Consider the following 12,764-nt stretch of genomic DNA (forward strand, 5'->3'; position numbering starts at 1 on the left):
TTGAGGTTAGGAGTTTGAGACCAGTCTGGCTAACACGGTGAAAACCATCTCTACTAAAAGCACAAAAATTAGGCTGGGCACAGTGGCTCACGCCTGTAAAACTACCATTTTGGGAGGCCACGGCAGGTAGACCACCAGGTCGAGTCTTAGACCAGCCTGTCCAATATGGTGAAACCCCATCTCGACTGAAAATACAAAAATTAGGTGGATGTGGTGGCAGGCACCTGTAATCCCAGCTACTCGGGGGGCTGAGGCAGAAGAATCGCTTGAACCCAGGAGGTAGAGATCACACCATTGTACACCAGCCTGGGCAACAGGAGTGAAACTCTGTTCTTAAAAAAAAAAAAAAAAAAGAAAAAAAAAATTAGCTGGGCATGGTTGGTGCACGCCTGTAATCCCAGGTACCTGGGAGGTTCAGACAGAGAATCTCTTGAACCTGGAGGTGAAGGCTGCAATAAGCAGAGATCATACCAGTGCACTCCAGCCTGGGGAACAGAGCAAGACTCCGTCCCAAAAAAATAAAAGAAAGAAAAAGAATGGACCTCGGGGGTAGAGAGAAATAATAATGAAAAGATAAAAGAGGATGTACAGAATTTTCCTTTATGATCTTCTGAACTGCCAACTGAAAAGAAAAAAATTCGCTAGGCACGATGGCTCACACCTGTAATCCCAGCACTTTGGGAGGTTGAAGCAGGCAGATCACCTGAGGTCAGAAGTTCGAAACCAGCCTGGCCAACATGGCGAAACCCCTCCCTACTAAAAATACAAAAAATTAGCGAGGCGTGGTGGTCGGCACCTGTAATCCCAGCTACTTGGGAGACTGAGGCAGAAGAATCTGGGAAGCAGAGTTTGCAGTGAGCCGAGATTGTGCCATTGCACTCCAGCCTGGGCAAAAGTGTGAGACTGTCTCAAAAACAAAGAAGAATTGGCCGGGCGCGGTGGCTCAAGCCTGTAATCCCAGCACTTTAGGAGGCCGAGGCGGGTGGATCACAAGGTCAAGAGATCAAGACCATCCTGGTCAACATGGTGAAACCCCGTCTCTACTAAAAATACAAAAAATTAGCTGGGCATGGTGGCGCGTGCCTGTAATCCCAGCTACTCAGGAGGCTGAGGCAGGAGAATTGCCTGAACCCAGGAGGCGGAGGTTGCGGTGAGCCGAGATCGCGCCATTGCACTCCAGCCTGTGTAACAAGAGCGAAACTCCGTCTCAAAAAAAAAAAAAAAAAAAAAAACAAAGAATTAAGGCCAAATGGAGATTAAAATATTAGCTTTATCCAGGAGGATCTCTAAAAATAGACTGAAAAATGCAGCAGGATCTCTTCAACTTTACCATGAATAAAGGGTAAGGCCCTCATTACCGTAAATGAAGACAACTTGGGTCCTCACGACATAACCAAACTCTCTGTCCACCCACCCAGAGGGCTCGACAACATAGACAAAGAAAGAAGAAATGGGACTGTGCTCTGAATATAGTACCCAGCCGATGTCAGCCTCTTAGACTCTTACTACTTTACAAAAAATAGAACAGGAAACAGTAGAGTAGTAGACAGAAACTTTCTTCCCACTATTTCTCCCAAAGGGTAGAAGTAAAATCTCCTGTTTTGTTAAAAACAAAAAAAAAGTTTCCTTCCCCTCTACATCTTTCAATTCTAAAGTTTAATGTAAAGCATAAATTACCAGTCTCTCCATTTTCTGGAGTATCTCGTCCAGTTTTACTAGAACTCCTGCTGGTAGATTCGGGACTGGTAGCTCGAACAAACATCTTCCATTTTCCTCTTTTAGACATAAGCCTACGCATTCCATCTTGAGATGCTGGCTGGCTGACATCAGAACGTGGACTAGACCCTGACACACTACCATCTCCTTCCTCCAAGGCTCGCAACTCTGCCTACAAAGAACATGACAATTAAGTTAGTGTCATTAACTGCTTATCAATATGTCTAAGCAGAATAATAGTCATGACTATGTTGTTGAAATTTAAAACCTTTGAGAACAGGAAGCATTTTTTTCTTTTTTTGAGACGGAGTTTCGCTCTTACTGCCCAGGCTGCAGTGCAATGGCGTGATCTTGGCTAATCGCAACCTCCACCTTCCAGGTTCAAGCAATTCTCCCGCCTTAGCCTCCCAGGTAGCTCAGATTACAGCCATGCACCACCACATCTGGCTAATTTTGTATTTTTAGTAAGACGGAGTTTCTCCAAGTTGGTCATGTTGTTCTCGAACTCCTGAGCTCAGGTAGTCCATCCGCTTCTGCCTCCCAGAGTGCTGGAATTCCATGCGTAAGCCACTGCACCCAGCCAGAAGCAGATATTTATTTTTGGAGACAAGATCTTCCTAGCCGGGCTCGGTGGCTCAAGCCTGTAATCCCAGCACTTTGGGAGGCCGAGGCGGGTGGATCACGAGGTCGAGAGATCGAGACCATCCTGGTCAACATGGTGAAACCCCGTCTCTACTAAAAATACAAAAAATTAGCTGGGCATGGTGGCATGTGCCTGTAATCCCAGCTACTCAGGAGGCTGAGGCAGGAGAATTGCCTGAACCCAGGAGGCGGAGGTTGCGGTGAGCCGAGATCGCGCCATTGCACTCCAGCCTGGGTAACAAGAGCGAAACTCCGCCTCAAAAAAAAAAAAAAAAAAAAGATCTTCCTCTGTTGCCCAGGTTGGAGTGCAGTGGCATGATCATGGCTCACTGCAGCTTCAATCTCCTGAACTCAAGCTATCCTCCCACCTCAGCCTTCCAGGTAGCTGGGACTACAGACACATGTCATCACACGTGTTTTTTCCTTTTTAATAAGACATGATATCTGGATATGTTTCTCACATTGGTCTCAACTGCTGAACTCAAGTGATCTCCTGCTTAGGCTCCCAAAATTTGGGGATTACAGACATGAGCCACTGTACTTGGCCTACTCAAAACAAATTTTTTTTTTAATTTTATAAATTTTTTGGGCTGGGTGCGGTGGCTCACACCTGTAACCCTAGCACTTTGGGAGGCCAAGGTGGGTGGATCACCTGAGGTCAGGAGTTCAAGACCAGCCTGGACGTCATGGTGAAACCCCATCTTTAAAAAAATAAAATAAAATAATTTTTTTGTGGGCACAGAGTAGGTGCATTTATTTATGAGTTGAGATGTTTTGACACAGGCATGCAATGTGAAAAAACACATCATGGAGAATGGGATAACCATCCCCTCAAGCATTTATCCTTTGAATTACAAATAATCCAACTCCATTCTTTAAAGTTATTTTAAAATATACAACTATTATTGACTACAGTCACCCTACTGTGCTATCAAATAGTAGGTCTTACTCATTCTATTTTTTTCTGTTACCCGTTTTCATTGATTGTCAGCTATCAAAAGCATTACCAAGGACCAAAAACTTACAACTGTGTAGTTTAAAGTTTTGCTGCATAAGCCTCAACATAACCAGATAATGGGATTAAAAAAAACCAAAACCCCAATAATGCTTGTAAGTCAAGCACAATGATCCCTGTAGAATAGTATTGAGGAAAAAACATATTTCATGCAACTTTGAAAAGCTTACTTTTTTCCTTTCCAAAACTAGCTCTAGTTCAAGGGTATCTTGTTCCTCTTCTTCCTCACTTTCTCCAGATTGGACAACACTGCAAAGATCCTCCTGAGAAGGGTCTTCTACATTGTCCAACATAATTTCCTGTGGCTTTACTATTGTCGTTGCTTCTTCTACTGTTGTACTTATTTCTTTTACTTCTGAAACTGGCTCTTCTTTACAAATTACTTTTCTTCTCCATCTCTCTTCTTCTTCTTTTATTCCCTCAGGCAATAAAGGAGCAAGTAGTGACGCTGCCACCCCTTTCTTCTCCTCTTCACTATTGGAGAGAGCCTGAATTCCTTCATTTACTTCCTATAAAGAACAAAATAATTTAGTCTCATTTAACTCTTAAAGAAATCTCACCTGTATATACATTCAATTGTTAATATTAACTGTTTTCAGTAGCTGAATACTGAGTATAAAAACCACTTACACCCGGCCGGGCGCGGTGGCTCAAGCCTGTAATCCCAGCACTTTGGGAGGCCGAGGCGGGTGGATCACGAGGTCGAGAGATCGAGACCATCCTGGTCAACATGGTGAAACCCCGTCTCTACTAAAAATACAAAAAATTAGCTGGGCATGGTGGCGCGTGCCTGTAATCCCAGCTACTCAGGAGGCTGAGGCAGGAGAATTGCCTGAACCCAGGAGGCGGAGGTTGCGGTGAGCCGAGATCCCGCCATTGCACTCCAGCCTGGGTAACAAGAGCGGAACTCCGTCTCAAAAAAAAAAAAAAAAAAAAAAACCACTTACACCCAACAGGTAAGTATACATTTATATCATTACATATTACTTCAGAAAGACACAGATTGAATTAGAGCCTAGCTCTAGGTGGGATCCAAATATATCCTCCCTGCTATTCTCAGGATGTGAAAAGGCAGACTAATATAAACAGATAGATTTAGTATCAGTATTTTGTCAGCTCCTCAGATGACTGGATAAATCTTTTTTTTTTGAGACAGAGTTTCGCTCTTGTTACCCAGGCTGGAGTGCAATGGCGCGATCTCGGCTCACCGCAACCTCCGCCTCCTGGGTTCAGGCAATTCTCCTGCCTCAGCCTCCTGAGTAGCTGGGATTACAGGCACGTGCCACCATGCCCAGCTAATTTTTTGTATTTTTAGTAGAGACGGGGTTTCACCATGTTGACCAGGATGGTCTTGATCTCTCGACCTCGTGATCCACCCGCCTCAGCCTCCCAAAGTGCTGGGATTACAGGCTTGAGCCACCGCGCCCGGCCAACTGGATAAATCTTTACCTTCTTCTGTATGATGAGATTTTTTTTTTTTTTTTTTTTTGAGAGTCTCACTCTGTTGCCCAGGAGTGCAGTTGCGCCATCTCAAGTTACTGCAACTTCTGCCTCCCAGGTTCCAGTGATTCCCGACTCAGCTTCCCAAGTAGCTGAGATTACAGGAATGTGCCAGCACACCCAGATAATTTTTTTTTTTTTTTGAGACGAAGTCTCGCTCTTGTTGCCCAGACTGGAGTGCAATGGCGAGATGTCGGCTCACTGCAACCTCTGCCTCCTGGGTTCAAGTAATTCCCCTGCCTCAGCCTCCTAAGCAGCTGGGATTACAGGTGTGTACCACCACGCCTGGCTAATTTTTTTTGTATTTTTAGTAGAGACAGGGTTTCACCATGTTGGTCAGGCTGCTCTTGAACTCCTGACCTAAGGTGATCTGCCCACTTCAGCCTCTCAAGGTACTGGGATTACAGGCGTAACTACACCTGGCCTGATGAGAAAATGTAGTAGGTATGCCATGAAGGTGATTTAGACTAAAGTGAACTATTCCTGACCTCAAGTGATCCGCCCACCTTGGCTTCCAGAAGTGCTGGGATTACAGGTGTGAGCCACTGTGCCTAGTTTGACTATATTACTTTAAAGTTTTTTTTGGGGGGGAGGGCTTGACGCAGTAGCTCACACCTATAATGTAAGCACTTTGGGAGGCCAAAGCAGGAGCTCAGGAGTTTGAGACCTGTCTGGGAAACATGGTAAGACTTCATCTCTCAAAAATAAAAAAAAAAGTCGGGTATGGTGGCGCATACATGTAGTCCCAGCTACTCAGGAGGCTGAAGCAGGATTGCTTGAGCTCCGAAGAGTAAATCTGCAGTTAGCCATGGCTGATCCACTGTACTCCAGCCTGGGTGACAGAGTCAGATCCCGTCTCAAAAATAAGAAAGTAAAAAGGCCAGGTGCAGTGGCTTGCATCTGGAATCCCAGCTCTTTAGGAGGCTGAGGCAGGTGGCTCACTTGAGGTCAGGAGTTCAAGACCAGCCTGACCAATATGGTGAAACCTCGTCTCTACTAAAAAAAATAGAAAAACTGCTGGACGGTGGCTCACGCCTGTAATCCTAGCACTTTGGAAGACTGAAGCAAATGGACATCTGAGATCAAGAGTTTGGGACCAGGCCGGGCGCGGTGGCTCAAGCCTGTAATCCCAGCACTTTGGGAGGCCGAGGCGGGTGGATCACGAGGTCGAGAGATCGAGACCACCCTGGTCAACATGTTGAAACCCCGTCTCTACTAAAAATACAAAACATTAGCTGGGCATGGTGGCACGTGCCTGTAATCCCAGCTACTCAGGAGGCTGAGGCAGGAGAATTGCCTGAGCCCAGGAGGCGGAGGTTGCAGTGAGCCGAGATTGCGCCATTGCACTCCAGCCTGGGTAACAAGAGCGAAACTCCGTCTCAAAAAAAAAAAAAAAAAAAAAGTTTGGGACCAGCTGGGCCAATATGGTGAAACCCTGTCTCTTATAAAAATACGAAAATTAACTGGGCTTGGTGGCGAGTGCCTATAATCCCAGCTTCTCGGGAGGCTGAGGCAGGAGAATCACTTGAGTTGGGGAGGTGGAGGTTGCAGTGAGCTGAGACAACACCACTGCACTCCAGCCCGGGCAACAGATTCCTGTGCTCAAAGTAACCTTTATTAGATTTGAAAATAAGCAAATGAGGTAAGTTTCAACACTAACCTTTTTAACTTCTCGCTTGGCTATGGCTGGTCCACTTTTACTACTGGAAACAGAAATTGTTTTCTCCTTAGTATATATGTCTGTATTTACCGCAAAACTAGCTTCAGCACCTGGCACAGAACTAAAAAAAACCATATATTTAGAAAGAGAAATACAAGACAAATACTATGAACAAAAGATAAGACTTCTATTTCCTTCTAGGCAATTTCTTATAATAATTTACCTGGGCTGGTAATGTTGTAATCCTTGTACCTGGGTGGCAAGATATTGGGGTAACTCCCAAGTCACTTCATTTGTTTGTGTATTCCAGTAATAATAGCATCCTGTGTTCTCATCCCAGACTTCCTGCCAATCTCCCATCTCAATTCCGACTAGAAGAAAATCAAACAAATTTTAATTAAGCACAAATCCCTCTACAATTCTGGCTTACATATAGGCTCAAAAGCCACAAGCACCTAACAGTTTCTCAAAACTTAGCTCTGTTAACATTTTGGGCTGACAGGTCTTTTTTGTCAGGGGGTGGAGGGCGCCAATCTTATGTAGAGGATTTAGAAGTACCCCTGGCCTCTGCCCACTACAAACAGTAGCACTCCCATTCACCCTGCCTCCTACATGTGACAATAAAAACCACTGACAGACATTGTCAAATGTTCTCTAGAAGAACCCCTCAATCCCAGTTGAGAACCACTGGTCTAACACCAAGAATTATGTTCTCAATACCTAACATTTAGAGTCACCTTTGCACACATAGTTTTTTTAAAAAGCAGTTTGCGGCCGGGTGTGGTGGCTCACGCCTGTAATCCAAGCACTTTGGAGGCCAAGGCGGGTGGATCACCTGAGGTTGGGAGTTCAAGACCAGCCTGACTACATGGTGAAACTCCGACTTTAAAAAAATAAATAAAAATAAAAATAAAAAGTAAAAAAGCAGTTTGCTTTTTAAAAATGTACCTAAAATACTTTGAATATCATGGCTTTTCTTATTCACCTGGCATAATCCACTACTGGTTAAAAGGACAAGCAATTGGCCGAGCGCAGTGGCTCACGACTGTAATCCCAGCACTTTGGGAGGCTGAGGCGGGCAGATCACAAGGTCAAGAATCGAGACCATCCTGGCCAACATGGTGAAACCCCGTCTCTACTAAAAATACAAAAAGCAGCTGGGCGTGGTGGCATGTGCCTGTAGTCCCAGCTACTCAGGAGGCTGGGGCAAGAGAACTGCTTGAACCCAGGAGGCGGAGGTTGCAGTGAGCCGAGATCGTGCCATTGCACTCCAGCCTGGGTAACAAGAGCGAAACTCCGTCTCAAAAAAAAAAAAAAAAAATTACACCCTGCAAGTTTTCAGAGCCTACTATCCTACCCACTGTCTTTGACATACTGTATTTAAAAAGACAGAGGCCTGGTGCAGTGGCTCAGGCCTGTAATCCCAGTACTTTGGGAGGCCAGGGCAGGTGGATCACCTGAGGTCAGTCAGGAGTTGGAGACCAGCCTGACCAAAACAGTGAAACCTCGCCTCTACTAAAAAAGCAAAAATGAGCCAGGCGTGGTGGTGCACTCCTGTAATCACAGCTACTAGGGAGGCTGAGGCAGGTGAAATCACCTGAACCTGGGAGGCAGAAATTGCAGTGAGCTGAGATCGCACCATTGCACTCCAGGCTGGGCAACAAGAGCAAAACTCTGTCTCCAAAAAAATAAAAAGACAGAATTCTAAAGTCTAAGCTTAAAGCTTCTAGGCTTTCATCTTTAGAAAAGTGAATCCCTAGAATCCCTTTAAAGACTGCACTTTAGCCGGGTACGGTGGCTGAAGCCTGTAATCCCAGCACTTTGGGAGGCCGAGGCGGGTGGATTGCGAGGTCGAGAGATCGAGACCATCCTGGTCAACATGGTGAAACCCCGTCTCTACTAAAAATACAAAAAGTTAGCTGGGCATGGTGGTGCGTGCCTGTAATCCCAGCTACTCAGGAGGCTGAGGCAGGAGAATTGCCTGAACCCAGGAGGCGGAGGTTGCAGTGAGCTGAGATCGCACCATTGCACTCCAGCCTGGGTAACAAGAGCAAAACTCTGTCTCAAAAAAAAAACAAAAAACTGCACTTTAGATTTCTTTAAAAATCGAAGGATCAAGTTTACCTCCTGCCAGTGAACACTGAGTATCATATTGCCATCCAGATGTTTGGGTGGAGTCTGTTCCATTTGAAGTAGAGGAAGAAAGCGCAGATGTTGCTGCTTCCTTTGGCTCTGGTCGAGGTGGAGTTGGAGGTGGAGCAGAAGCTCCTACAGGAGCTGCAGGCTGAGGAGCTGTTATGGCATCGATCTCCTTCAGAATCAAAAGAGTAACAAATGCAGTAACTATATCAAAAACAAGAAAATTAAGAAAATGGCAATTACTTTTTAAAAGATCTACACATGGGCCAGGCACAGTGGCCCTGGTGCTTTGGGAGGCCAGCTGGGCGGATCACAAGGTCAGGAGATCAAGACCATCTTGGCTAACGCAGTGAAACTCCATGTCTACTAAAAATACAAAAAAATAGCTGGGTGTGGTGGCACATGCCTATAATCCCAGCTACACAGGAGGCTGAGGCAGGAGAATTGCTTGAACTTGGAGATGGAGGTTGCAGTGAGCCAAGTTCACACCACTGCACTCCAGCCTGGATAACAGAGAAAGACTGTCTTAAAAAAAAAAAAAAAATCCACACATAGACCAGGCCCAGTCCGATAGCCCCAGCACGTTGGGAGGCTGAAGTAGGTGGATCACTTGAGGTCAGGAATTCAAGACCAGCCTGACCAACATGGTCAAACCCCACTTCTATTAAAAATACAAAAATTACGGGCCAGGCGTGGTGTTTCACCGGGCACGGTGGCACATGCCTTTAATCCCAGCTACTCAAGAGGCTGAGGTGAAAGAATTGCTTGAACCCGGGTGGCAGAGGTTGCAGTGGGCCAACATCATGCCAGCACACTCCAGCCTGGGTGACAGTGAGACCCTGTCTAAAAGGAGAAAGAAGAAAATTTCTACACACTCATTCTAAGCTCCTTAAATCAAAACCCTCATCCTCTAATCATATGAGCTTCCCAGTCTCTTCCAATTCTCCTTTCTTCTCCTTGAAAGCTTTACAAAGAGAAGAGAGGTGGTGGCTCACGCCTATAATCCCAACACTTTCGGAGGCCAAGGTAGGTGGATCATGTGAATTCAGGAGTTCGAGACCATCCTAGTCAACATGGCAAAATCCCATCACTACTAAAAATACTAAAATTAGCTGGGCATGGTGGCGCATCATGCCTGTAATCCCAGCTACTCAGGAGGCTGAGGTAGGACAATCAATCACTTGAACCCAGGAGGTAGAAGTTGCAGTGAGCTGAGATTGTACCACTGCACTCTAGCCTGGGAAACAGAGTAAGACTTCACCTTGGAGAGAGAGAGCAGAGACAACCAGATGTGGTGGCTCAAACCTGTAATTCCAGCACTATGCAAGGTCAAGTTGGGAGGATGACTTGAACCCAGAGGTTCAAGACCAGCCTGGGCAACACAGTGAGACTCCATCTCTCTTTTTTTTTGAGACAGAGTTTCGCTCTTGTTACCCAAGCTGGAGTGTAAAGGCACGATCTCGGCTCACTGCAACCTCCACCTCCTGGGTTCAAGCGATTCTCCTGCCTCAGCCTTCTGAGTAGATGAAATTACAGGTATGCGCCACCAAACTCTGCTATTTTTTTGTATTTTTAGTAGAAATGGGGTTTCACCATGTTAGCCAGGATGGTCTCCTGACCTCAGGTGATCCGCTCACCTCAGCCTACCAAAGTGCTGGGATTACAGGCGTGAGCCACTGAGCCTGGCTGATCCTGTCTCTTTAAATTACACACACACACACACACACACACACACACACACACGAAAGTGAGATGGGGAGAAATAGAAGAGAGTTGGAGGGAGAGGGTGAAAGGAGGTGAACAACATTGAATTGACAAATGGGATGACCATTTGAGATCCTGGTCCCAAAGTAGCTTCAATAACTAAAACCCCAAACCAAAGCACCACTAACCGCTAGGAAGTTGGCTAATGTACTATCAATATCAGTCGACTGGTTTCCATTTGTCTCTTTGGATTGTGCAGGCTTTTCAGAAACATCATTGTCGTCATCATCACTGTCAGCATAAGCACCAAGTAAGCATAGACCGCCTAGAAACAAAAGGAAAACAGTATTTGTAACAACATTGGCAATACGTCCTAGGAGTATCTAAGCGAAAGTGTAACATGTTTTCTTTTTAACTTACTTACAAATTAGAACATAATCCCAAAACTCATAATCACTGAACTATCGCAGAACTATAAATTACATCGCATGCTTAAAGCTAATAAAACCCATCTATAGCCGGGGGTGGTGGCTCATGCCTATACTCCTGGCACTTTAGGAGGCTGAGGCAGGCAGATTGCCCAAGCTCAGGAGTTCAAGACCAGCCTAGGCAACATGGTGAAACCCCATCTCCACTAAGAATACAAAAAAATTAGCTGGGCGTGGCAATGTGTGCCTATAGTCTCAGCTACTGGGGAGGCCGAGGGAGAAGAACTCCTTAACTGGGAGGCAAGGTTGCAGTGAGCCAAGACTGTGCCACTGTACTCCAGCCCAGGCAACAGAACGAGACTCCATCTCCAAAGAAATTTAAAAAACTTGATCTACGGGTCATGCAGCACAGTTTATGTCTACAGTCTCAACTTCTTGGGTAGATTCTGAGGCAACAAGATCATTTGAGCCCAGGAGTTCGAGACCAGTCTTGAAAACATGATGAGACCTTGTCTCTCCAAAACAAAACAAAAATAAACACAAAAGAAGAGGGCCGGGCGCGGTGGCTCAAGCCTGTAATCCCAGCACTTTGGGAGGCCGAGGTGGGTGGATCACGAGGTCGAGAGATCAAGACCATCCTGGTCAACATGGTGAAACCCCATCTCTACTAAAAATACAAAAAATTAGCTGGGCATGGTGGCACGTGCCTGTAATCCCAGCTACTCAGGAGGCTGAGGCAGGAGAATTGCCTGAACCCAGGAGGCGGAGGTTGCGGTGAGCCGAGATCGCGCCATTGCACTCCAGCCTGGGTAACAAGAGCAAAACTCCGTCTCAAAAAAAAAAAAAAAAAAAGACGAGCCAGGCGCGGTGGCTCAAGCCTGTAATCCCAGCACTTTGGGAGGATGAGGCGGGTGGATCACGAGGTCAAGAGATCGAGACCATCCTGGTCAACATGGTGAAACCCTGTCTCTACTAAAAATACAAAAAATTAGCTGCGCGTGGTGGTGCATGCCTGTAATCACAGCTACTCAGGAGGCTGAGGCAGGAGAATTGCCTGAACCCGGGAGGCGGAGGTTGCGGTGAGCCAAGATTGCGCCATTGCACTCCAGCCTGGGTAACAAGAGCGAAACTCCATCTTAAAAAAAAAAAAAAAAAAAAAAAAGGAGAGGAAGAATAAAAAATTAGCTGGGCGTGGGGCTGAGGTGGGAGAATAGCTTGAGCCTAGAAGGTTGAGGCTACACTGAGCAGGAACATCTCCACTGCACTCCAACCAGGGTGACAAAGTGAGACTGACCATGTCTCCAAAAAACAACAACAAAAAGAACAAGAGAACAAGAAAATTAATCCACAGTTATTTCAATTATTCAATCTCACTCTCTCTTCCCAAATAGCATGTACTATATCCTGATTTTAGAATTTAGTGATTAAAGTGTTTACCTCAAAGTAAGCAAATTACAGTGTAACAGTTCAAACAAGGCCGGGCGCGGTGGCTCAAGCCTGTAATCCCAGCACTTTGGGAGGCCGAGGCGGGTGGATCACGAGGTCGAAAGATCGAGACCATCCTGGTCAACATGGTGAAACCCCGTCTCTACTAAAAATACAAAAAATTAGCTGGGCATGGTGGCGCGTGCCTGTAATCCCAGCTACTCAGGAGGCTGAGGCAGGAGAATTGCCTGAGCCCAGGAGGCGGAGGTTGCGGTGAGCCGAGATCGCGCCATTGCACTCCAGCCTGGGTAACAAGAGTGAAACTCCGTCTCAAAAAAAAAAAAAAAAAACAGTTCAAACAAAAAGACTTTACAAAACAAAACAAATTAAAAAAAAGAGAAAGACTTTCAAAGTTAAAAACAAAGCCTTGTGGTAGGACATGGTGGATCACACGCGTAATCCCAGCACTTCGGGAGGCCAAGGCAGGTGGATCACCTGAGGTCAGGAGTTCAAGACCAACCTGACCAACATGAAG

The 12,764-nt window shown here is 45.9% G+C and overlaps 1 protein-coding gene across 2 annotated transcripts in view; it reads right to left on the reverse strand.

Annotated features, from left to right (window-relative positions):
• The window catches only part of FNBP4 (formin binding protein 4), a 59,920-nt gene that overhangs the window by 35,918 nt on the left and 11,238 nt on the right, over nt 1-12,764 (reverse strand). For both annotated transcript variants that reach the window (XM_039470860.2, XM_039470859.2), the window contains exons 3-8: nt 10,565-10,701; nt 8,658-8,844; nt 6,757-6,904; nt 6,534-6,654; nt 3,544-3,882; nt 1,678-1,888 (exon numbers count right to left, since the gene is read on the reverse strand). In XM_039470860.2, coding sequence (XP_039326794.1) covers nt 1,678-1,888; nt 3,544-3,882; nt 6,534-6,654; nt 6,757-6,904; nt 8,658-8,844; nt 10,565-10,701 — 1,143 coding nt within the window. The remainder of the gene's footprint in view (nt 1-1,677; nt 1,889-3,543; nt 3,883-6,533; nt 6,655-6,756; nt 6,905-8,657; nt 8,845-10,564; nt 10,702-12,764) is intronic.

Source organism: Saimiri boliviensis, chromosome 6, assembly GCF_048565385.1.
Source record: "Saimiri boliviensis isolate mSaiBol1 chromosome 6, mSaiBol1.pri, whole genome shotgun sequence".
Lineage (NCBI taxonomy): Eukaryota > Metazoa > Chordata > Mammalia > Primates > Cebidae > Saimiri > Saimiri boliviensis.